The sequence below is a fragment of the Lynx canadensis genome, chromosome B1, assembly GCF_007474595.2.
Source record: "Lynx canadensis isolate LIC74 chromosome B1, mLynCan4.pri.v2, whole genome shotgun sequence".
NCBI lineage: Eukaryota > Metazoa > Chordata > Mammalia > Carnivora > Felidae > Lynx > Lynx canadensis.
Window position 1 is genome coordinate 144,700,130 of NC_044306.2, and position 27,556 is coordinate 144,727,685.

Genomic DNA, 27,556 nt, shown 5'->3' on the forward strand with positions numbered 1-27,556 from the left:
GCTGAAATTGTAATTTCAGAGCATTCTGAGGGTTTAGTTACTAGAAATCACAGATTTTACAGGCTGGAATGGAACCACAAACAAAATAAATGAAGCTGAATTACCTTTAAGATAGACTATTATGTTTTCCTTATTATTTTCTATCTAAATAATTCCTCTTGTTCCTACTTTGTGGACTTCAAGTGTAGTATTTTACACTGTATATAGAAATATGACAAACTAACATTTTAAATTTCTACTCTTCAAGTACTGAAATGAAGTTCTAGAGTGTTATGATTAGACTCACTTTCAAGCAGTGGCCTCTGGCAATAGAGATTTAATAAGAAAGGGGCATGATGGAACTTTCTGAGATTACGAATATGTTTTATATCTTGTATTTGGGTGGTGATTACAGAAGTATATTAACCCATCAAAAATCATCAAATTGAACATTTAAAGTCTGTGAATTTTACTGTGTATAAAATTAGTGCGGTAATGCATTACTCTCAGGTGCCTCCAAAAACTCCTTTTTAAATGACTGACATGTATACTTTTAAAATATCTAGTATCAAAGATTCTGGAAGCTAAAACTGCTGAATATATCTGTGTTATTAACATGTATCATATCATACTCATACACAAAGATATAACTCCTAACAGCACCTCGGTTATTACTAGCAATACTGCACAATTGAACATATGAACGTAAATATTAAGGTACACTCCCTTTTTGCCAAAGACTGCACACAAAAAAAATCAAAACCAACACAAATCACACTCCCCACACACATCAAAAACTAACCCCCAATGGTAATTGTACCATATGGGTTATATCCAGAATAACCCACAATATTCAATTTAAAAATTTTTACATTACAAAATTATACTTACTATTGTACATTTTCAATAATCTAAGTAATAAAAAAGTCATCACATTCTTTCATACACTGACTAAAGACAAACTTCTTAACCCTAAATTTTACTAGCTTTGAAATAGTTTCAGGGGGGATAGAGAAGCAAGCTTAGGTGAGGAGACACACAAAACCAACCAAAAAAACCCAAACCAAGCTATTCCAGAAAGTGCAAGCATACCCGGAGGAAGCACAGGTACAGCTTCAGACTTTCATTCCCACAGCTCTTAGTAACACCACTACATGGAGAAAATACCCCATGGAGAAAAATTGGAGAGCCACTTATGATAGAGATAAACTTGCTGACACATGAAAGTGTGAGTAGAATGTAACTTCAAACAAGCGGTTAAAAAAAACCATCAGCAAAACCCAAGACAAAGGAAAGCCTTGCTGTAAGAGGGAAATGCCTAAGCTTAAACAAGCGATACATACCCGTCTGTCGATCTTATCACCCTGTAAATTACACATTAAAAATTATTTATAAATATTACTGCTGTAGAAAAACTTAAATCCAGAAAAATCCCTCACAGATGGTCTCTCTACAAACCCACACCAATAATTTGGGACAGGATAGTTCTAATATTTTATTATGTAACATTATATAATTATCTAATACTTTATTGTAACAGGATAGTTCTAATATTTTATTATGTAATATTTATTATGTAACATATATATTATATAACATATTTTATTATGTATTTTATTATGTAACATAATATTATGCATATTATTAATACGCATTTTGGAGGAGAAAGGATCATTTTACAGCACTGTGCTGTGAAGGGGAAGACACCACTATCTTGAGAATTTCTCATAATGCATTAATTGTGACTACAATGTTAGAGCGAAGTCTCTGGTGGTGGTGGTCCGTTAACTGCTGTTTGGCTTAAGAAAAGCTATTTTCAACAAACAGCAACATGAGAATGAGAAGTATTAAATATACATGGATATGAATATTTAGGGGTAGTTTTTTAAAATCACTAAGAAATAAATGATAAAGATGAAACAAGCTTTCAATTTAAATAAACAGATTTTAAACAATAAAGAGAATGTCTGATCTCCTTTTCATTAATTTTTAACCATAATTTATAACTTCCTATGGATGATGGCATTGATGTCTCTTTAAAAGCTCACAATAAAACAATTCAATGAGTGTGTCAAAATTAAAAATTAAGAAGGACACAGCACATTATCACAGGGAGGGAGAGAGGAAAATTCTAGGGGACAGCACAATTTTAGACTTAAGTATATTTTTACTCTAAGTGACTCTGAATGTTAATGACTATAGTTTTGCTAAACAGTGAACCTGAACTGTTCAACAGCAACAGAAGTCCATGTGGACAAATCATCCAACTGTAAGTGACCTTCATAAAGACCTTATCATCCACACTTCAGTGAAGCTTTGTTGTTCTCATTAGGTGTCTAGAGGAATGCAAACAGTTACATTTTTCTCTATATTAGTAGATAAATTATATGCCTTGGGGTTTTGAGGGTTGGAGAGCTCTCAAACATCAAGGAGTACAATGTTTAGTAAGCGATGGACTGGTATTGTTTTCTGAAAGGAAAATCAACTGGTCTGGGAAGAGAAAGAGGGAGGTACATAGCTATGAACCACTTTATTCTATTCTCTCTCATAAACAGACCCAAATTCGGCTACTGAGCAGAAAGAGAAAAGGACATGCAAGAACACTGGATGATAGAAAAAGGAAACAGAAAGAGAAACAAAACACCTTTCTGTCCAGAAGATGTGTTTCATGAAGCAGATCTTACTATTTGGCAAAACCATTCTTGTAAGAGTATGTATTTCTTTCTCTCTACACACTGTTTCAGGTTACAATGAGTTAATGAGCAGGTAAGTCCATGCCTCTTTCCTTTTTCATCTGCATCTACGAAGGATACCCTTAAACCTTTGTATCACTGACACAAAAACGTATAGCTGAGATTTTTTTCCCCCTTAGAGCAGTTCCACTCGCCAGCCACGTTACCTGTGAAAGGATGTTGGTGCACTGTTGCAATAAAGAAACTGGAGGGTTGCCGATACTTGTAGCAAGTTGAACCCTGAGCAACTGTTCTTTCTGGGTAGCATTTTCTTGCAAAGCATGGGCAAGGGCCACAGCAGCACACCAGTTTGAAAGTGAATCAGTAGAAAATAAACCTCCGCATAATAACTGACCAGCTGAGACTGAATTACCTGTTGCTACAAAGATGGCAGGCAGATGATGATAAAAAATTAATTGTTGTTTTACACACACACACAAATAGTATGAAATACGATTTTAAAATCTGTTAATTAGGGGTATTAAGTTACATTTTTAAAAGTCTGCTTTTCAAGACAAAAATGAAAGATGACAAAATGACCCTGGAAGAAGAGTAGCAGAACAAAGAAATAATTACATTTCAGGCATCAAATCGATGAGATAATATTCCAGAAAATTACTGTCTTAGTTAAAAACTGCATTTCTAAAGCAAATCCAAGGAAATGCCATATTTTAAATATTCCACTACATCCAGGGTCTTTTATCATTTACAATATACCTTATCATTAAAAGCTTGAAAGACTACGTACTTCTCAGAACAGAAATTAGAACTAAATTATTTACCATCAATAGTGGAAGGTAGAAGCGTTGACACAATTTCTCCTTGTCCTTTTTGGTTTTTATATAAGAAACATTGGAAACAGTAGAGAACGGCACAGCGCAATACAAACGGCTGCCTTTCGTTAACCATGGACATGAGAAGTACCACGATTGCCGGTCTGTTGCATTCAGAAAGAAAAGAGCAAAAGAAAAATTGCAACCCAAGGACACAGATCAGTAACTAGTCGTTTCTGCTGACTGAAACACCATAAGCAGAACACCAGCGAGGTAAGTATTCCACCTCCATTGCACAGGACAGACAACTGCCGCTCGGACAAGCAAGCAATCGGGTCTGAGTAAGGCACGGAGGAAGTGTGAGGGTGATAGCTGAGCCCAAATACCGAAGCTCCAAGGACCACAGACTCTTTTAAAACACCAACATGTTTATCTTGTCAGATAATTTCTAGTTTCAAAACATATAGTTGAACTTCTTAAAAGATGTGTATATGAGATATACTAAAAACCCAAAGTAAATTCTGACTTCCTCAGAGAAATAGCAGTATTTCCCTTTTCCTACCTTGGTGGGTTTGAAGGTGCATTTACAGAAGCAAAGTAGTCTTGGTTTACTTGGTAGCCTCGAATAACTTCTGACACAGTATTAATGGTCTATTTAGGGGGAAAAATAAAAATTGAGAGAGAGTAAGTCAAGGAAGAAAACCTGTTTTCAAAACAAAATGTTATATCCTTCTGTGGTTTGCTTTTAAATGCTAAAATTCAGATACCGAAAAAAGGAGTGACAGCATTATAATCCTGTTAACACTTTTTCAAAATAACGCTTTAAAACATTAAGCATAGGGCTCTAATTACAAATAACACCTGACCATAAGGATTTAAAAGTCTCAAAAAATTAAAATCAATAGTATCCTCTAAAAGACAGAATCTATTTCTACAAAACAAGGGTGCTTCAAAATAAAATCAGCAAACACATTTAAAATATAACAAATTAAAACTTCAATTTAAAGATGAAGTTGAAAATACCTCCAAGAAAATAGAATAAAAAGGCAAACTAGATACACAGAAAGTCTAACAAATCTATTAGTGGAGTTGCAGAAATAGAACATAAAAATAATTATCAAGAAATATAAAAAACATTCTCAGGACTGAAGGACACAGGTCTACAGCTCGAAAGGGTCCAGTGGGTGTCAACAATAATTGGGGAGGGTTAAAAAAAAAAAAAAGTCTGTAGTACTGCACATTATCAGTATATTTCAGGAAACCAGAAAGGAAGAGAAGATCCCAAAAGTTTCTAGAGAAAAAAAGTTACATGAAAAGGATTAAGATTAAAAATGGCTTCAGATTTCTTAACGGCAGCTCTGAAATAATGTTCAGAAAGTTGAGTGTTATGATTTCTAACCCTGAATCTATACCTAGCCAAACATTAGAGTAACTCTGAAAATAAAGGAATGACATGTAAAAGATAAAAACAAGTTCTCTTGCCATTTACTTTTTTTAGGAAGTGAAGTAAACTAAGATAATGAGTCAAAAGGTGGGGAGTAAAGACATGGAATCCTGGTAACTAAGGGATTTAACTCCAGAGAGGAGTAAAGGGAGATCCTAGGAGGATGGTGAAAGTCCTGGGGCTAGAGATGTGCACAGAAGTAGACCAGCCCATATTGGAGCAGGAGGATGGAAGGGGCTTCTAGAAAAGAAGAAAAAATGTCTAGGAAAAAAATGTCTGGGATGGGAAATGACATGTTAATCATATTGATAGTATTAATATGCAGTTACACAGAAAAACAGTAAGATGAAAAGAGAATACTATTACAACTTAGGAAAGAGAGATATTTAAAAATGATATAGGGCTCTGTCTTGGCAGGGAACAGTATTTGTATAGTCATAAAATTATAAACCCTGATTATTGATTTAAATGCAAATTACTGGGGTGACAGGAGGAAGTAAAGTGAGAGGGTTATGCAGAGGGGAAGCAAGACTTAAGGCAAGGGAGGAGTGAGACTGCAGATAGCTAGCTGCTTTTGTTATAAAACTTTTATTATTACCTATTCTTTTAATGTGCATGTGTTAATTTGAAAAAGATTTTATGAAAGTTTAAATAAACTAAACCTTTCTTTTCTTCAAACTAACCTCTTTTTCTTAATAGGTAGGAAAAAAAACGCAAACATCAGGGAAAAAGAATTTACTGTTCTAGGACTATGTAACACTACTTAAGTCTCAAGTCTTATTTGACTAAGTCATACTGTTCTCAACATTAAAAACTTAAATCATACTGTGCACTCCTGTTGAATACAATAAAATTAATGAAAGTCCTGTAAGCTTGAACAGTATTTATATATTATTAAACTTGAGGGATGAGTACACCTTTTGGAATTAATACTGTCATCATTATGCAAATTATATTTTAGTAGGATCAATAAGGAATTTAACATATAAAAATGGTTAACTATTACTGTTTTGCCTTCAGCTGACATCTAATTCTTCTTAGGATTCCTGATTTCAACTTCCACAAGAGTAGCCTCTGCCTCCATTTGGTTTACCTCAGTCAGGATATCAGCAGGCACTCCAGTGGCCATTAGGATAGTGCAAAGTTGCTGCAGTAAGCCACACTGGAACATAGCTTTCTGGCAGCTACTGGTAGCACCCGGAGGGTTGGTGGGAGATACCAGCACACGAACCAGCTGTGAAAGAAAGAGAAAGCAAAAGTGGTCTTTTAAAGATGTGAAAAGTCTTGAGGCAAATTTCTGTATGAACAAGAACGTCTATGTAAAGGATTCCCCTCACCTATTCAGCCAGATTTAGATGCTCTTTCCTTCACGCTCTCATGGCAATAGTTCTGTTATAGTACATAGCACATTACGCCAGTTTGTCTCCTTCAGGTGATTGTGAACTCCCAGAGTAGAAACTGCCTTGGTCATTTTTGTATTCCAAAGAAAAGGCCCAGTATTTATAACATAGTGTATAGTCAATAAATGAATAAGTAACAGGGTGGTATATTTCTTACCAAAGTAAAGATGAACTACCTAATTATGGAGAAGGTCTGAAAATAGAATGGCTTGGGGTGTAATAAAGTCCCCCTAAACTGGAGATACTTAAAGAGAGACCAAAACTAACCCCTGAAGACATGGTAGAAGATTTATGCGTTAGGTAAGGGGCTGGCCTCATTGATTGTTAATGCTAATTAAACCTTTATGGTTCTATGATTAGTCTGAACTTGAACATGAAGTCTGAGAAACATAAAAAATGTCATCCCAAACAAATGTTCAGCAGTTACGTCTTCAAAATAATTTCACATATAGCTTGTATTTTAAAACTAGACTTACAAGTCTATGTGTGTACAAAACCTTGTATATTAAGATCAAATGGGATTTTATAATATTTTTATTAAGAGGGTTGATTAATACATTGATGTCACTAGAGAGAAGCTTTAGAATTACATAATGGCTCAAATCTTTAGACCTTTCTGGTTAGACCTCCATGGCTTTTTGTTTTGGTTTTTGTTTTATTCTCCTCTTATCCCTAATGTGAAAAAAAAAAAAATATATATATATATATATATATATACATATATATATATTTAAAGCAATACCAAGCTATTTGTCACTTCTCCCATAAATATTTCTACATATGCCTCTAACTAAAAAGAATTTTAAAAAACATGATCATCATGCCATTACTGTAGCTAACAAAATCAACAATAATTCCTTAGTATCATCTAATAGCAGTTGGGTATCTTTATTGATGAGGTAAATAAAGAAAAAGTAATTATCAATCTTCTAGATGACAGAGAAGTAGGAAAAGGTGATTGAAGAAAGAGGGAATATTTATTATAAGGATAACAACATAAGGGAAGACTTAGTAACAACATTCAAATATGTAAAATACCATAAGGAATGGACTTGTATTTTCCCTGAGAGCAAAACAGGGGGCAGTTTGTAGAAGGCAGATTTTGACTCATTATATGAAGTTTTTAAGAGCTAGAATTACCCAACAATGAAAAGGATTCTCTCATAAGGTAATGAGCTTTCTGGGAACTGCTGGCAGTATCTGTCCAAAAAATGATATATAAGGGTATATTCCTATAGGAATAGGAGGCAGAACTAGTCATAACACTATCATTCCAAGAAAAATTAAAGTGTTTTATGACTAAAAAACTTTTCAAAAAGATGCTTCCCCAAAATTTAATCTGTAAAATTTGAATGAATACCCTCAAACACATCGATTTCAATTTATAGAATTTTTAAAATCAATCATGATTTCAACACAATGATGAATAATTCCAGTTAGGATGTTATCTATCCAAATAGGACTGTTTATCCTCATTTTTGATGCATTTTCATTTGGTGCATAACAGAGAACTGGAAATACAAGCAACCCTAAATAAAGCTATAAGGAAATAGCACAGTAATAGGCTGAAAAGCAGAAGATAACCTGTGGCCTGCGAAGTCATGAATGCATCAACTACTCAATCTTTGAGATGGAGAATATATTGAAGTGAATTAAACTCAGCTTCTTTATTTTGAAGTTTACATTCTTTAAGATTTTATTTACTTTTTAAATGTAAAAAAAAAACTTAACCAATTTACTACATATGTAAAAATAATGTATTTTTTTGTTTATATGCAGCACCCTAGTCTAATTTTTTTTTTTCTTTTGGTAAAGTAGTACTTTTTAAACAGCGGCTTTCTTCAAAAATGATTCTTTGCTTAGTACTCTAAACCATAAAACATGAGTGGACTCCTCTAGCAGTTTAAATTTTCCCTGCTTGGTAGGATATATATAAGCTTTTGCACATCACCACATCCCTTTGCTCTGTCTAATCATGTTTTGAAAGGTATTTTTCTACAGGAATTTATTAAGAAAGTGGTGTTGGGCAAAATATCAAGCTTACTACTTGGAATGCTATTTCTACGGTGCAAAAAACATGTTGAATAACTAAGTCTTGAAATGTGTAATACTGACATGTGAAAGTAGAAAGGATGAAGTGGGGAGTATAAAATAGAAATATTTTACCCATGTTCTCCTGTAAAATATTTTCCTGACAGGTTTGAGGCATATTCTATATAAGGTAACTATAATTTGTTATCTAAATTGGGACACTTTAGAAGTGAAAGAGGACACTGTTCGTAATTACAAAACGATTACTAGCCTGGCAAAATGGGGCATCTGGTCACCTTAATTACCAATTAACCCTACACAGGCAACTCCCACGGCATGCAACGATATTCAGACTCTAATTACTAGAGAAACTATCCATCTAGTTTTGAGGAAAACAATTTCAGAGACGCAGGAACAATTCAGAGATATTAAAAGACCCACAAGAATCACCAGAGAGCCAGTAAGCTGGGAAGCTAGTATATAAACTCAACGGTTTGGAGAGGGAATAATAAAGGAATAAGTAAGTAAAATACTTCAAAGAACTTCATATTTTCTCTGATGCAGAAATCATTTGGGATCCTATTGTCTTCACTTTTACCATTCATCACCAGTAAGCTAAAATAAAATTGCAGGTGACTTGTCATTTTAACTTATATCAGACTTAAAACAGATTATTAATCTTTGGAGGCAGGGACATTATCATTCATTTCCTAGCAGTCACTGCCTAGCTCTCAGTAAATGTCTACTGAGTGAATTTATTTGCTGAACGCAGTATTCCGTACATTAAAATTTACATTAGAACCTTAACTGAAGAAAGTAGATTTAAAAAATTCAAATCAACAATCTAACCTATTATTCTCTGGGTGCAAAACCCATCAGGAAACTATACGTTTGGATTTGCTTTAAAATAATCCAGCAGGGCAGGGTGCCTGAGTGGCTCAATCAGTTAGGCATCTGACTCTTGGATTCGGCTCAGGTCAGGACTTCATGGTTCCTGAGTTCGAGCCCTGAGTCAGGCTCTGCAGCAGAGACTACTTGGGATTCTCTCTCTTCCCCCCGCCCCACCCTCCCCTGCTCACTCTGTCTGTCTCTCTCAAAATAAATAAACCTTAAAAATAAATAAAATAAAATAATAAAATAAAATAAAATACAAATAATCCAGCAGGGCAAGAGAAGGGAATAAAAGATGAAACAAAATTGCCACATGTTAATAATTATTGAATTTGAGTCATGGGCATATGTACTGGGGGTTGGAGGGAGGGGTTAATGGCAGTAGATCTCTATCTCTGAGCATAACTACAAATCTTCATATTAAAAGGTTTTCTTTTAGGCCCATCTGAAACCAACTCAATATCCTAGATTTATCAAATACAAGCAATTTTCTTTTCTTTGAAAGGAATGTTGTCAAAATTCTTGTCACATTTATGTCTAACTATAGTGTACCTGTAGCATTACGTGCAGATTAGTCACTTTCTGTGCAGACCAGCCAGAATTTTCATCGCCAACATCAAACCAAGGTTTCATACGTTGAATATATGAGCCTTCTTTAAAAAAATTTTGATTGGAATTGTTGTTTTTTAACAAGTTTTGGAGCAAAATCAGACAATCTTCCACTACTATGCCTGAGAAAAGAATGTAAAATGGAAGTGTTAAGGCTGATAAAACCTGAAGGAAAATTCACTCCCCAAACACTTAAATAAAAGACAAAACTTCAAACTCAGCATTTCTTCAGTACAGCAAGGCAAAAAGCCTGTTCTGACTCCTGACGGTCACAGGCCACAATCTGCGTGCTCTTTCTTAGGTTTCCAGTGATCTCTTGACCTCTCTGTTCAACTACCCCTCACCTCAATAACTCAGATTTTTTCTTCAGATCCCAGATTAAACATCAAGACCTGATGACTAGGTTGGCATCACCAGCCACATGCTTTCACAAGAACCTGCTCCTTTTATTATTATGTAGTATCTGTCTTCTCTACTAGATTATAATTCATAAAGACAGGAATGTGAATGTCCTACTAGGATACAGTGACCTACTCTATATCCTCAGCAGAGACAGAAACAAGATATCAGGTCTATACATATCAGCTCACTATTAAATATTTGTTGAATGAATAAATCATATCTTATTTAGTCACTAAGAAGCACTGGACATTGTTGTCTTGAGTCTCTTCCTTGAAACTTCCTCTTCCCTTGGTTTCTAGTAACTACTCTCTCATGATTTTCCTTACAGATCTCTGGCCACTCCTCAGGCTTCCTATCTTTCCTGGTTCCTCTTCTCCATTTACTTCTATCTTTGCTTACAACATACTATTCTATAGGGTAGTTCCATCCACACTACAGCATATACTATCATCATGGCTTAAAGCTCATCAACTGATCTCTATCATGTGTTAGTCTAACCAAGGATCTGTTTCCTCTGTTAAGAATATGACTAATGTTGGGGTGCCTGGGTGGCTCAGTCGGTTGAGCATCTGACTTCAGCTCAGGTCATGATCTCGCAGTTGACGAGTTCGAGCCCTGCGTTGGGCTCTGTGCTGATAGCTCAGAGCCTGGAGCCTACTTCCGATTCTGTGTCTCCCTCTCTCTCTGCCTCTCTCCCGCTCATGCTCTGTCTCTGTCTCAAAAATAAAGATAAACATTTAAACAAACAAACAAAAAAAGAATATGACTAATGTCAGATGTTCACAGCTAGTAAGTTCCTTTGTGAGGTACACTCACACATTTACTCCTAGTAGTTGAGGTCTGTGTTTATAAAAATCAGTTTTTTGAATTTTTTTAATGTTTTATTTTTGAGACAGAGAGAGACAGAGCATGAGCAGGGGAAGGGCAGAGAGAGAGGGAGACACAGAATCTGAAGCAGACTCCAGGCTCTGAGCTGTCAGCACAGAGCCCAATGTGGGGCTTGAACTCACAAACCGCGAGATCATGACCTGAGCTGAAGTCGGATGCTTAACTGACTGAGCCACCCAGGCGCCCCAGTTTATTTTTTAAATACACTTTATTTTTGGGGCAGCTGGCTGGCTCAGTCAGAAGAGCACATGACTCTTGATCTCAGTTGGGGTTGTTTGAGTTTGAGCCCTACAATGAGTGTAGAGATTAAATAAATAAAACTTTAGGGATGCCTGGGTGGCTGAGTCGGCTGGGCATCTGTCTGACTCTTAATTTTGACTTAGGTCATGATCTCACAGTTCACGGGTTTGAGGCCTGCATTGGGCTCTGTGCTGACAGCATGGAATCTGCTTGGGATTCTTTCTCTCTCAGAATAAATTTAAAAACTTAAAAAAACCCCACTTTATATCTTAGAGCAGCTTTAGGTTTACAGAAAAAATGTGCAACAAATAAAAGGAATCCCCATATAAGCTCTCCCTCCGTTTCCCCTTTTATTAGTAGCTAGCATTAGTGTGGTGCATTTGTTAGACTGATGAATGAAAACTGATACATTATTAAAGCTCATGGTTTACATTAGGGTTTACTCTGTGTTGTGTGGGGTTTAGCATATTAGTTTTGACACACATATAACATCATTTATCTACCATTACAGGATAGGATAGCTTCACTGCTCTAAAATCCTCTGTTACACCTACTCATTTCTCTTTTCTCCTACCCCAAATGCCTGGCAATCATTCATCTTTTTGCTGTGTGTATATAGTTTTGTCTCTTCCAGATATTATACAGTCGGAATCACAGAGTATATAGTCTTTCAGGCTGGCTTATTTCACTAAGCAATACGCATTTAAGGTTCCTCCATGTTTTTTCATGGCTTGATGCTGTTTTCTTGTTGAATAATATTGGATTGTCTGGATGTACCACAGTTTACCCATACACCTACTGAAGGACATTTTGATTGCTTTTAAGTTTTAACAATTATAAATAGAGCCACTATAAACATTCGAGGGCAAGATTTTGTATGGATATAATTTTTCCACTCATTTGGAGAAATACCAAGGAGCGTGATTGTTGGCTCATATGGTAAGAGTATATTTAGTCTGGTAACAAAGTGCCAAACTGCCTTCCAAAGTGTCATTTTGCATCCCACCAGCAACGAATGAAAGCATCTGTAGTTCCTGTTTTAGTTTGCATTTCCCTAATGACATATGATGTTGAGCATCTTTTCATATGCTATCTGCCATCTATATATCTTCTTTGGTGATGTTTTTGCCCATTGTTTATTTATTGTTGAATTTTAAGAGTCCTTTGAGTATTTGGGATACAACTTCCTTCTGAGATATAATATGCCAATATTTTCTTCCAGAGAAATTTTCAACATTAATGAAGCCCCACTTATCAATTTTCTCTTTCATGGATCATGCCTTTGGTATTGTATCTAAAAGTAAATTACTTACGTAATTTACAAATCCACCATGCTATTTGCACTAGTTATTAACTATTATTCATGTAACTTTAATTACAGCATATTGTTACAATTGTTCTATTTTATTATTAGTTGTTGTTGATCTCTTATTGTACCTGATTTATAAATTAAACATTATCATAGGTATGTATGCATAGCAGAAAACATAGTATACATAAGATTTGGCACTATCTGCGGTTTCAGGCATCCACTGGGCATCCTGGAATGTATTCCCTATACATACGAGGGGACTATATAATAACACAGCTATTTTTATAAAAACTAAGTTTAAGTCTTTGGCAAAACTTAATGAAAGCAAGTCATTAAGAACAGCTGTTGTTATATATGGGCAATACAAGTCTAAAAAGCAAGAAAAGTAACCGTAAAAACCCAGAAAGATCTTGCATTCCACTGTAAAGAAATAAAAAAGCAAATCCTACATGATGTATTATAGATATGATATATAAAACATGCAGAAAGATGGAAAAACTCCAATGAGTGGACCCATATTCAAAGAAAAGGTTTTGGCCCTAACTCAAAAGATCAGTATAGCAATGCATGTTAGAAAAAAATGTATTGGAGAGGAAGATGGCGGCGTAGGAGGACGCTGGGCTCACCGCGCGTCCTGCTGATCACTTAGATTCCACCTACACCTGCCTAAATAACCCAGAAAACCGCCAGAGGATTAGCAGAACGGAGTCGCCAGACCCAAGCACAGACGAGAGGCCCACGGAAGAGGGTAGGAAGGGCGGCGAGGCGGTGCGCGCTCCACGGACTGGCGGGAGGGAGCCAGGGCGGAGGGGCGGCTCGCCGGCCAAGCAGAGCCCCCGAGTCCGGCTTGCAAAAGCGGAGGGGCCTGACGGACTGTGTTCCAACAGCAAGCGCGACTTAGCGTCTGGGAGGTCATAAGTTAACAGCTCTGCTCGGAAAGCGGGAAGGCTGGAGGACAAAGGGAGGGTGAGCTGCGGAGCCCCCGGACGACAGAGCTCAGTTTGGCGGGGAACAAAGGCGCTCGCCAGCGCCATCTCCCCCGCCCATCCCCCAGCCAAAATCCCAAAGGGAACCGGTTCCGGCCAGGGAAATTGCTCGCTCCGCGCAAACACCCAACTCTGTGCTTCTGCGGAGCCAAACCTCCGGCAGCGGATCTGACTCCCTCCTGCTGCCACAGGGCCCCTCCTGAAGTGGATCACCTAAGGAGAAGCGAGCTAAGCCTGCCCCCCCGCCGCCGTGCACCTTGCCTACCCACCCCAGCTAATACGCCAGATCCCCAGCATCACAAGCCTGGCAGTGTGCAAGTAGCCCAGACGGGCCACGCCACCCCACAGTGAATCCCGCCCCTAGGAGAGGGGAAGAGAAGGCACACACCAGTCTGACAGTGGCCCCAGCGGTGGGCTGGGGGCAGACATCAGGACTGACTGCGGCCCTGCCCACCAACTCCAGTTATACACCACAGCACAGGGGAAGTGCCCTGCAGGTCCTCACCACACCAGGGACTATCCAAAATGACCAAGCAGAAGAATTCCCCTCAGAAGAATCTCCAGGAAATAACAACAGCTAATGAGCTGATCAAAAAGGATTTAAATAATATAACAGAAAGCGAATTTAGAATAATAGTCATAAAATTAATCGCTGGGCTGGAAAACAGTATACAGGACAGCAGAGAATCTCTTGCTACAGAGATCAAGGGACTAAGGAACAGTCACGAGGAGCTGAAAAACGCTTTAAATGAAATGCAAAACAAAATGCAAACCACCACGGCTCGGATGGAAGAGGCAGAGGAGAGAATAGGTGAACTAGAAGATAAAGTTATGGAAAAAGAGGAAACTGAGAAAAAGAGAGATAAAAAAATCCAGGAGTATGAGGGGAAAATTAGAGAACTAAGTGATACACTAAAAAGAAATAATATACGCATAATTGGTATCCCAGAGGAGGAAGAGAGAGGGAAAGGTGCTGAAGGGGTACTTGAAGAAATTATAGCTGAGAACTTCCCTGAACTGGGGAAGGAAAAAGGCATTGAAATCCAAGAGGCACAGAGAACTCCCTTCAGACGTAACTTGAATCGATCTTCTGCACGACATATCATAGTGAAACTGGCAAAATACAAGGATAAAGAGAAAATTCTGAAAGCAGCAAGGGGTAAACGTGCCCTCACATATAAAGGGAGACCTATAAGACTCGTGACTGATCTTTCTTTTGAAACTTGGCAGGCCAGAAAGAATTGGCACGAGATTTTCAGTGTGCTAGACAGAAAAAATATGCAGCCGAGAATCCTTTATCCAGCAAGTCTGTCATTTAGAATAGAAGGAGAGATAAAGGTCTTCCCAAACAAACAAAAACTGAAGGAATTTGTCACCACTAAACCAGCCCTACAAGAGATCCTAAGGGGGACCCTGTGAGACAAAGTACCAGAGACATCACTACAAGCATAAAACATACAGACATCACAATGACTATAAACCCATATCTTTCTATAATAACACTGAATGTAAATGGATTAAATGCGCCAACCAAAAGACATAGGGTATCAGAATGGATAACAAAACAAGACCCATCTATTTGCTGTCTACAAGAGACTCATTTTAGACCTGAAGACACCTTTAGATTCAGAGTGAGGGGATGGAGAACTATTTATCATGCTACTGGAAGCCAAAAAAAAGCTGGAGTAGCCATACTTATATCAGACAAACTAGACTTTAAATTAAAGGCTGTAACAAGAGATGAAGAAGGACATTATATAATAGTTACAGGGTCTATCCATCAGGAAGAGCTAACAATTATAAATGTCTATGCGCCGAATACCGGAGCCCCCAAATATATAAAACAATTACTCATAAACATAAGCAACCTTATTGATAAGAATGTGGTAATTGCTGGGGACTTTAATACCCCACTTACAGAAATGGATAGATCATCTAGACACACGGTCAATAAAGAAACAAGGGCCCTGAATGAGACATTGGATCAGATGGACTTGACAGATATATTTAGAACTCTGCATCCCAAAGCAACAGAATATACTTTCTTCTCGAGTGCACATGGAACATTCTCCAAGATAGATCATATACTGGGTCACAAAACAGCCCTTCATAAGTTTACAAGAATTGAAATTATACCATGCATACTTTCAGACCACAATGCTATGAAGCTTGAAATCAACCACAAGAAAAAGTCTGGAAAACCTCCAAAAGCGTGGAGGTTAAAGAACACCCTACTAACGAATGAGTGGGTCAACCAGGCAATTAGAGAAGAAATCAAAAAATATATGGAAACAAACGAAAATGAAAATACAACAATCCAAACGCTTTGGGACGCAGCGAAGGCAGTCCTGAGAGGAAAATACATTGCAATCCAGGCCTATCTCAAGAAACAAGAAAAATCCCAAATACAAAATCTAACAGCACACCTAAAGGAAATAGAAGCAGAACAGCAAAGGCAGCCTAAACCCAGCAGAAGAAGAGAAATAATAAAGATCAGAGCAGAAATAAACAATATAGAATCTAAAAAAACTGTAGAGCAGATCAACGAAACCAAGAGTTGGTTTTTTGAAAAAATAAACAAAATTGACAAACCTCTAGTCAGGCTTCTCAAAAAGAAAAGGGAGATGACCCAAATAGATAAAATCATGAATGAAAATGGAATGATTACAACCAATCCCTCAGAGATACAAACAATTATCAGGGAATACTATGAAAAATTATATGCCAACAAATTGGACAACCTGGAAGAAATGGACAAATTCCTGAACACCCACACTCTTCCAAAACTCAATCAGGAGGAAATAGAAAGCTTGAACAGACCCATAACCAGCGAAGAAATTGAATCGGTTATCAAAAATCTCCCAACAAATAAGAGTCCAGGACCAGATGGCTTCCCAGGGGAGTTCTACCAGACATTTAAAACAGAGATAATACCTATCCTTCTCAAGCTATTCCAAGAAATACAAAGGGAAGGAAAACTTCCAGACTCCTTCTATGAAGCCAGTATTACTTTGATTCCTAAACCAGACAGAGACCCAGTAAAAAAAGAGAACTACAGGCCAATATCCCTGATGAATATCGATGCAAAAATTCTAAGATACTAGCAAATCGAATTCAACAGCATATAAAAAGAATTATTCACCATGATCAAGTGGGATTCATTCCTGGGATGCAGGGCTGGTTCAACATTCGCAAATCAATCAACGTGATCCATCACATTAACAAAAAAAAAGAGAAGAACCATATGATCCTGTCAATCGATGCAGAAAAGGCCTTTGACAAAATCCAGCACCCTTTCTTAATAAAAACCCTTGAGAAAGTCGGGATAGAAGGAACATACTTAAAGATCATAAAAGCCATTTATGAAAAGCCCACAGCTAACATCATCCTCAACGGGGAAAAACTGAGAGCTTTTTCCCTGAGATCAGGAACACGACAGGGATGCCCACTCTCACCGCTGTTGTTTAACATAGTGCTGGAAGTTCTAGCATCAGCAATCAGACAACAAAAGGAAATCAAAGGCATCACAATTGGCAAAGATGAAGTCAAGCTTTCGCTTTTTGCAGATGACATGATATTATACATGGAAAATCCGATAGACTCCACCAAAAGTCTGCTAGAACTGATACATGAATTCAGCAAAGTTGCAGGATACAAAATCAATGTACAGAAATCAGTTGCATTCTTATACACTAACAATGAAGCAACAGAAAGACAAATAAAGAAACTGATCCCATTCACAATTGCACCAAGAAGCATAAAATACCTAGGAATAAATCTAACCAAAGATGTAAAAGATCTGTATGCTGAAAACTATAGAAAACTTATGAAGGTAATTGAAGAAGATATAAAGAAATGGAAAGACATTCCCTGCTCATGGGTTGGAAGAATAAATATTGTCAAAATGTCAATACTACCCAAAGCTATCTACACATTCAATGCAATCCCAATCAAAATTGCCCCAGCATTCTTCTCAAAACTAGAACAAGCAATCCTAAAATTCATATGGAACCACAAAAGGCCCCGAATAGCCAAAGGAATTTTGAAGAAGAAGACCAAAGCAGGAGGCATCACAATCCCAGACTTTAGCCTCTACTACAAAGCTGTCATCATCAAGACAGCATGGTATTGGCACAAAAACAGACACACAGACCAATGGAATAGAATAGAAACCCCAGAACTAGACCCACAAACGTATGGCCAACTCATCTTTGACAAAGCAGGAAAGAACATCCAATGGAAAAAAGACAGCCTCTTTAACAAATGGTGCTGGAAGAACTGGACAGCAACATGCAGAAGGTTGAAACTAGACCACTTTCTCACACCATTTACAAAAATAAACTCAAAATGGATAAAGGACCTAAATGTGAGACAGGAAACCATCAGAACCTTAGAGGAGAAAGCAGGAAAAGACCTCTCTGACCTCAGCCATAGCAATCTCTTACTCGACACATCCCCAAAGGCAAGGGAATTAAAAGCAAAAGTGAATTACTGGGACCTTATGAAGATAAAAAGCTTCTGCACAGCAAAGGAAACAACCAACAAAACTAAAAGGCAACCAACGGAATGGGAAAAGATATTTGCAAATGACATATCGGACAAAGGGCTAGTATCTAAAATCTATAAAGAGCTCACCAAACTCCACACCCGAAAAACAAATAACCCAGTGAAGAAATGGGCAGAAAACATGAATAGACACTTCTCTAAAGAAGACATCCAGATGGCCAACAGGCACATGAAAAGATGCTCAGCGTCGCTCCTTATCAGGGAAATACAAATCAAAACCACACTCAGGTATCACCTCACGCCAGTCAGAGTGGCCAAAATGAACAAATCAGGAGACTATAGATGCTGGAGAGGATGTGGAGAAACGGGAACCCTCTTGCACTGTTGGTGGGAATGCAAATTGGTGCAGCCGCTCTGGAAAGCAGTGTGGAGGTTCCTCAGAAAATTAAAAATAGACCTACCCTATGACCCAGCAATAGCACTGCTAGGAATTTATCCAAGGGATACAGGAGTACTGATGCATAGGGGCACTTGTACCCCAATGTTCATAGCAGCACTCTCAACAATAGCCAAATTATGGAAAGAGCCTAAATGTCCATCAACTGATGAATGGATAAAGAAATTGTGGTATATATACACAATGGAATACTATGTGGCAATGAGAAAAAATGAAATATGGCCTTTTGTAGCAACGTGGATGGAACTGGAGAGTGTGATGCTAAGTGAAATAAGCCATACAGAGAAAGACAGATACCATATGGTTTCACTCTTATGTGGATCCTGAGAAACTTAACAGGAACCCCTGGGGGAGGGGAAGGAAAAAAAAAAAAAAAAAGAGGTTAGAGTGGGAGAGAGCCAAAGCATAAGAGACTATTAAAAACTGAGAACAAACTGAGGGTTGATGGGGGGTGGGAGGGAGGGGAGGGTGGGTGATGGGTATTGAGGAGGGCACCTTTTGGGATGAGCACTGGGTGTTGTATGGAAACCAATTTGTCAATAAATTTCATATATAAAAAAAAAGAAAAAGAAAAAAAGAAAAAATGTATTACATTGAACTTGAAATAAAATGTTTAATGTGCATATTTTAAGTCCTTTTAAAAATCTCTGATTTAACCAATCCTGATCTCTCCAAATTAGAGGCTTCCTCACCTCATACTGCTGAACCATGTGTATCCTCACCTCCTGGAGAGGAACCACTATATCTCTTACGAAGGACCATAAATCTCCATTAAATAAGATCTGCCACCAGAAGCATCTGAACGCTCTGGAGGAAACAGAATGTCAAAGCCCTCACTATAACTGGCAGCCTGCCCTCCACTGTGTGAAGGCCACCATCAGTTACAAGGAGCCACTGGAACTTATCTTAGCAATCCTAAAGACAAGCTAATTCTATGTTGCCTTAAAATCCCTGTTTTCCTTGGTCATCTCTGAAAATATGCACCTTGCTAATCACCTATGCTCTTTTATGTTCTCATTTTAAAATACTTTCTTGGGGCGCCTGGGTGGCGCAGTCGGTTAAGCGTCTGACTTCAGCTCAGGTCACGATCTCGCGGTCCGTGAGTTCGAGCCCCGCGTCGGGCTCTGGGCTGATGGCTCAGAGCCTGGAGCCTGCTTCCGATTCTGTGTCTCCCTCTCTCTCTGCCCCTCCCCCGTTCATGCTCTGTCTCTCTCTGTCCCAAAAATAAATAAACGTTGAAAAAAAAAATTTTAAATACTTTCTTTTCCCTACTTAATCTCCTTTCAAACTTTTTTTAAATTTTTTTTTTAACGTTTATTTTATTTTTGAGACAGAGAGAGACAGAGCATGAACGGGGGAGGGGCAGAGAGAGAGGGAGACACAGAATCGGAAGCAGGCTCCAGGCTCTGAGCCATCAGCCCAGAGCCCGACGCGGGGCTCGAACTCACGGACCGCGAGATCGTGACCTGAGCTGAAGTCGGACGCTTAACCGACTGCGCCACCCAGGCGCCCCTCAAACTCTTTTATATGTTACCTCCAACTCCCGAATATTAGTTAACAAAACCCTCAATCACTTCATGAAATGCTTTTTTCTTTAAAGAAGCTACCTTACCTTGTAACATTCTGAAGTGAAAGCAGATCATGCTCTCAATCCCATGTACCTCAGAGTCAGGATATGGATTCTGTGATCCTACTGGCCCAGTGTACTTTCCAGAGACCAAAGTTCCTCTACCCTCTCACAAAATCTCCCGTTCCTTTGAGGATCAGGCCACCTGCCTATACCATCCATCTCTTACCATTCCTAATTGCATTTAAGTAAAAAAAACGTGGTCACTACTCTTTGTTCACTGAAAACATCGCCAGCACCTTGCTCCAAATCTTCTTTCTCTACTTACTGCTGTCACTCTTGATTCCAAAGACAATCCATCTAATACCTGGACTTCTAAGTTCCTTGTCCTCATCTTCAGAGAAAATTCTCATTCCATTACTAAAACCTCCCATCTTTCCAGCTCAATATTCTCAACATATCTGGTCTATGACTTCCCTGAGACTTTCAACCCATCAATAAGTTTTTGAAACTCCCATTTTAGAAACCCCATCTTTACTTCCTTCCCTATCTAGCTTAGATTATATAGATCTTCCTTTCTTACACTCTACAGGTAATATACTAAGTTCTCTTGCCTTACTATCTTTTCATGGTACCTTCCTGGAAAAGACACAACCCTGTGAAAAACTAACTGCTTGGCTTTTTCTCTATCTTGCAACTCGGCAGCTGAGTACTGGAAGGGAGTGGGGGGATGCAATCACATAATCAAGCAGTCTGCAGTGCTATAAAATCCCAGTGAAAATCCTTAATGGCACCTTTATCCCTGACTGGAAATCTTCCTAATTTCAACAGTCAACTAGCTCTCCTACTTTCCAAAAGACTTTTTAACCTTCTCCATAATTCTCAACTGTGTCCTCCTCTTTCACTCTTAGCATATGACTCTGTCTTCAACTCAACACCCTACCCCCCTCCCCATCTTTACTTCTTCAAGTCTGAAAAAGGAGCTATATCTCCACCTGTGCCTTCCCCATTATGATGGAAGATGTGCTTCTCCTATCTTAAAAGCCAATTCCTGCCCTTGCTCTGGATTCCATTCCTTCTTCTTCTTCTTTTTTTTTTGGTATTGTGTACCACTGATCATCCTCTCTCTCTCCTGTATCCTCCCTCTTTTCTACTTGCTTATGTTGGTTGTAGCCTCTCTTTTTCAAGAAAATACCCTCATAGATTAAAGAAGAATAATATGATAATCTCCATAGATATAAAAAAAATTCACTACAGTTTAAGATTCATTCATGATAAAAAAAAAAAACTCTTAGCAAAAATCAAACTTAATGGTGAGACATCAGCATTCTCATTAAAGTCAGCAACATTCAACTGTACTAAAGATTCTAACTAGTGCAAGACAAAAAAGAAAGGTAGTGCAAGAACTGAAAAGGAAGAAAAACAATTACTGTTATTAGTAGAAAATAGGATCATCTGCACAGAAAGCCCAATTACAACTACTGGCTTAATAAGGTGGTTAGACACAAGATCAACAAAGAAAAATCAAGTAGTGATCAGTTTGAGAATGTAGTAGAAAAACATCCCATGCATATGGTTAAGAAAAACTGTAAGTAAGATGCCTAGAAATGAATCTAAAAAAACAAAAAAAGAAAAGGTGTAACATCCTTTTGCTCAAAATTATAAAACATGACTCAAAGACATAAAAGAAGATCTTTACAAATTAAGAGATAGACCTGGGTTCATGAATGGGAAAAGTCAATTCAGTAGAGATGAAAATTCTCCTTAGTCTCTAAGTCCAATATACTTCCAATCAAAATTCTGACAGAGGGCACCTGAATGGCTCAGTTGGTACAGCATGTGACTCTTGATCTTGGGGTTGTGAGTTCAACCCCCACACTGGGTATAGATTTTACTTTAGGGGAAAAAATTTCCAACAGGGATTTTCATAGATCTTGACTAGCAAACAAGTTTCATTCAAATAAAAGAACAAAAGGAAAAGGCGTGCTAATTCTGAGAATTCAGAATTCATTCAGATGACCAAAATATATTTCTCAGATATACCTGGTCTTCAGCCATAGTTCCTGAAACCTCCTCAGGGTCATAAAGGTGAAATGGGTATCTTGCTATTAATGAAGGTGATTTGGGGATGTCACCCAAGGGTAGGGACTAGTTGCCAGGAAGAACAACCATGTGACTAGAGGGTTGGAATTTTCAGTACACTACCCCCCTGTGGCAACTCCCCCACCTCCAGGGAGGGGAGAGAGGCTGGAGGTTGAATCAGCTAATGGCCAATGACTTAGTCAATTATGAATTTGTAATGAAGATTCCATAAAAATCCAAAAGCACAGTTTTTTCACTTCTTTTCAGAGAGCCTCCACACTTGGGAAAACTAATTGCTTCTATGCGTCACTGAGCTGGGCTCCAAGCTTTGTGAGAACAGAAGCTCCTTTCTTTGGGACCTCCCCCTATATATTTCTTCATATGGTTGTTAATTCATATCCTTTAACAAACCAGTAAACATAAAAAAAATAAGATAAAATAAACCAGTAAACATAAGTGTTTCCCTGCATTCTGTGAGGTGGGTCGGAAGCACAGGAAAACAGCCTAAGGCTTATGACTGGCATCTGAAGGGGGTTGTGGAGGGCAGCCTTGTAGGACTAAAGCCTAAACCTATGGAATCCGATGCTATCTCTGGGTAGAATCTGATACTATCTCTGGGTAGACAGTGTCAGAATTGAGTTGAATTCTCAAATACTCTGCTGGTATCTAACATTGGAATTGGATCTGGGAAGCTTAGGAGAGCCAAAATAAAAGGTTATTCCTATATTCTAATAGATAAGAGATTATTATGAGGTTTAGTAATTAAGAAAGTGTGGTTTTAGTATAGAGTGAGACAAAAGGACAAATGGAACAGAACAGAGAACTCAGAAGCAGACCTTCACACATATAGGTATTTGATTACAAATCTCAGACCATCTTTCAAATGCAAAATCCGTATTAATTAAATGCAGAAGATAAAATTGCAAAGCCTTTAGTAGAAGAAAATGTTGAAAACGCTCTTTACAACCTTGAGGTAGAGAGAAAAATTTTAAACAAGACACAAAAGCATAAACTATTTTTAAAAGCCAATATGGAGCACCTGGGCGGTTCAGTTGGTAAAGTGTCCAACTCTTGATTTTGGCTCAGGTCATAATCTCACGGTTTGTGAGACTAAGCCCCATGTCAGGCTGTGCACTGGGTGTGGAACCTGCTTGGGATTCTCTCTTTCCATCTCTCTCTGCCCCTCTCCCTCTCTCTCAAAAATAAATAAATATAATATATATATATTTATATTTATATATTTATATATTATATTTATTTATATATAGACTTTATTTATAAATATTTATATTTTTATTTATTTATTTATTTATTTATTTATTTATTATAATAGGGCACTCTAGTTTAATTGTGTAACTTACATTTTGGACAACTAAAAGGGATCAAATGCAAGCAAGTTATAGATTACGTAAAAAAGAGGAGAAAGTAATCCTAGATCCAGAAAGTAAATCAGGTGAATCTTGGTGGCTTCTCATAAATGTTATTCAAATAGGTTTTATTAAATTCTGATCAGATAATAAGAAGACACAGATCACTTGCTTTGGGGTCAGACCTATGTGGAATCAAATTCTGACTCCATATGTGAGAGACTTCATTTCCTCAACTACAAATCAGAGATGATAATAATACACCACAAAGTGATATAAGATTAAATAAGCTAGGGTTGCCTGGTTGGCTCAGCTGGCTGAGCATCCAACTTTGGCTCAGGTCATGAACTCACAGTTTGTGGGTTTGAGCCCCGTGTCGGGCTCTGTGCTGACAGCTCAGAGCCTGGAGTCTGCTTTGGATTCTGTCTCTCTCTTTCTCTGCTCCTCCCCTACTTGTGTTCTCTCTCTCTCTCTCTTTCTCTCTCTCTCTCTCTCAGAAATAAACATTAAAGAAAAAGATTAAATAAGCTAACTTATGTAAAGTACCTGGCTCATGGTTACCAAAATAACATTTTTTAAAAAAGCCAATATATGTGAGTAAAAATTTAAACTTTAATAGAAATAGTATAAATAGACTAGAAGAAGATAACTGAAACATGTATAATTAACAAAGGACTAGTATCCAGAATACATAAAGAACTCTCAGTAATCAACTGGAAAAGGAAAAATGATCTTATACTAACACGGGTAAGCAGGTAATTGAGACGGGTAAAAGACAAATCAACAAAAATGGATGGTGAATACACCATGAAAATATGCTTAATCTCATTAGTTTACAAAATGAAAAGTGAAAATCTGAGTGAGATACCATCTCACACCTATCAAACTGGCAAGCAAGGATTGACAAGAATGTGAATCTATACATAAGTAGACACAAAAGACCATTCGTGACAACAGTTTATATTAGCAAAGATAGATACAATCTGTCAGTTCAATTAAAAAAATAGATCACAGAATATTTATACTACTGAATAATATACAGCACTTAAAATGAATAAACTAGAGTAACATGTATCAACGTGGATAAATCTCAAAACATGTTGGATAAAAACAGCCAGTTGTAAAATTATACTCAGAAGGATACTTTTTATCTAGTTTGAGAACATGCAAAATAATGCTATATATTAACATACGATGTGCATGTGTATAGACTCACACAAACACATGTTAAAAGTATAAAAACACACTGGATGGAAAAACAAAATCAGAATAGTGTTATCTTAGAGAAGGAAGGCAGAGTAACAATGGTTATACAAAGGACTTAACTATCTCTTGTGTTTTATTTCTTTAAAAAAATAACCTAAAGCATGTATAGCAAAATGTAAACATTTAATAGAATTGGATGACATGTGTACAAGTGTTTGTTACACTATCTCTTACTGTTTTCTGTATTTTTGAAATATTTCATATGTCAAGAAAAAATTTAAGAGGATAAAAAACATTCCCTGTCAACCTCCAATTCCTTTTCACCTCTCTCCCCTGACTTCTCCAAATTCTTTGCATGAGTTTTCTCTATTCTATCTTCCCACATCTAATTCTAATTCTAATTCTGACATTGCAATATGGATTCTGAGGCAACCACTATACACAGCTGCTCTCCCCAACGTCATCAATGATGTCCATGTTCTACATCTCAAAGGTACATTTCTGCCCTTATCTTGTTTGACAACCCAGCAGCTTCTAACAATGCTACCCACTCCCTGGACCCTCTCTACAGCGGGTTTCCTCTTGTTTCTCAGCCTGTTTCTTCTCAGTCTCTTTTGCCAATACCTGCTCCTCTACCATCCCTTCACTATTAGTATAACTTAGGTTCTGCTTTAGCACTTCCCTTCTCATTCCTTACCCTGGCTGACTCATCTAATCTTTTATCTCATTTATCTTTGTTTCATCTATCATCATATTCTAGACACTCAAATCTTTTTTAAATTTTTTAAATTTTTTATTTTTGAGAGACAGAGAGAGTCAGGGTATGAGCAGGGGAGAGGTAGAGAGAGAGGGAGACACAGAATCCGAAGCAGGCTCCAGGCTCTGGGCTGTCAGCACAGAACCCAATGTGGGGCTTGAACCCATGAACCATGAGAAGTTGGACACTCAACCAGCTGAGCCCCCCAGGTGGCCCTAGACACTCAAATCTTTATATCCAGGCTGGCCCTCCCCTCCAGGGTAATATAGCCAACTGTCAACTACACTACCACTCTACTTGCTAATCCCAGTCCAGTCAATGCAAATAAACTCATTTTCTCCTCCAACCCTAGTGCTAGGTTTTTGGATCAACCTCTCCTTAAAAACAACTAAAAATGCTGAATTAAAAACAAAAAAAGCCTCAGGAGCAATGAAGAGTTAACAGTTTAGCAGGCTAACATTGATAAGAAAATGAATGTCTTAGTGAGGTAAGCAAGTATAAATACCTTTTGACTGGAAGTACATTTCTCGACCTTAGAAAATATAAAACTTTCATTGTGACAAACTTACAGGGCAGAGGGAAAATAAATCAAAGCGAAGAGCATATACAAAGTGGGAAAGAAATCTAATATAAAACTCTCCACTAATAAGCTGAGACTTTAAATGGCTATATCCTCAGGGTGAGAACAACCAAAAGTTAACTAGTCCAGATAGATCTTGTATCCTGGGTTTGAATTGCCTGAGTGGTCTAGGAACTCTCAGACCTTAAACCTCGATTAAGGTGATCCCAGATAAATTGCACTCCCAGGGCCTGGCAGAAATGAGCATGTTTTCTCTAAAAGAAATTACCTCCATCCTAGGCTTCAAATTATTATGAATTAATTCTGTTAAGTAAAACACAACACATAATCAAAGATAATCATGGACCCAGAAAATATTATACAATGCATAAGAACCAAAGCAAAACAGAGCAAAAGTTCCAAATCCACAAAGACTTAAAAATATTGGGATTATCAGACAGAGACTATAAAATAATGGTTTCCTACATTCAAAGAAATAAAAGGTAAGTTGAAAATATCTGCAAAGAAAAGGAAATTATAAAAAAAATTACACAGCAAGTTTGCTAAAGAACAAAACAGAACCTCTAGAAAAAAGAAATTAAAAATTCAACAGCCTGGCTGGTTCTGTTGCAAAAGCATGTGACTATTGCTTTTGGAGTTGAGTTTGAGCCCCATGTTGAGTGTAGAGATTACTTAAAAAAAATAATAAAATCTTAAAAAAATTCAACGGATGGATATTAACTAATCTTGTATTTCACAGTATGTTAAGTCAAATCATGCTGTACACCTTAAACTGATAACAGTGTTGTAGGTAACTATGTTTCAATAAAAATGGGAGGGAAAATCTCTCAATAGACATGTTTAACAGCAGATTAAATACAAGTGAAGATAAAAGTCCCAATTGTTTATTTCTGCTTTTGTCATCAAAATAAAAAGCTTCTGCATAGTGAAAGAAACAATCAACAAAACTAAAAGGCAACCTACTGAATGGGAGAAGATATTTGCAAATGACATATCCGATAAGGAGTCAGTATCCAAAATAAAGAACTTATAAAACTCAATACCCAAAAAAATGAATAATCCAATTAAAAAAAGAGAAGACAGGAATAGGCATTTTTCCAAAGACATACAGATGCCTAACAGACACATGAAAAGATGCTCAACATCATTCACCATCAAGGGAATACAAATTAAAACTACAATGAGATATTAACTCACACCTGCCAGAATAGCTAAAAACAACACAAGAAACAATAGGTGTTGGTGAGGATACAGGGAAAGGGGAATCCTCCTACACTGTTGGTGGGAATGAATAGTGGTGCAGACTCTCTGGAAAATAATACGGAAGTTCCTCAAAAAAGTTAAAAA

General features: G+C 37.5%; 1 protein-coding gene across 2 annotated transcripts in view; it reads right to left on the bottom strand.

Annotated features, from left to right (window-relative positions):
• Positions 1-27,556, bottom strand: part of USO1 (USO1 vesicle transport factor) — a 101,663-nt gene that overhangs the window by 19,981 nt on the left and 54,126 nt on the right. The window contains exons 9-14 of one of the 2 annotated variants that reach the window (XM_030313660.1): positions 9,803-9,981; positions 6,022-6,162; positions 4,047-4,135; positions 3,494-3,648; positions 2,879-3,090; positions 1,323-1,343 (exon numbers count right to left, since the gene is read on the bottom strand). In XM_030313660.1, the coding sequence (XP_030169520.1) occupies positions 1,323-1,343; positions 2,879-3,090; positions 3,494-3,648; positions 4,047-4,135; positions 6,022-6,162; positions 9,803-9,981 (797 nt within the window). The remainder of the gene's footprint in view (positions 1-1,322; positions 1,344-2,878; positions 3,091-3,493; positions 3,649-4,046; positions 4,136-6,021; positions 6,163-9,802; positions 9,982-27,556) is intronic. The other variant, XM_030313661.2, reaches the window with a different exon arrangement.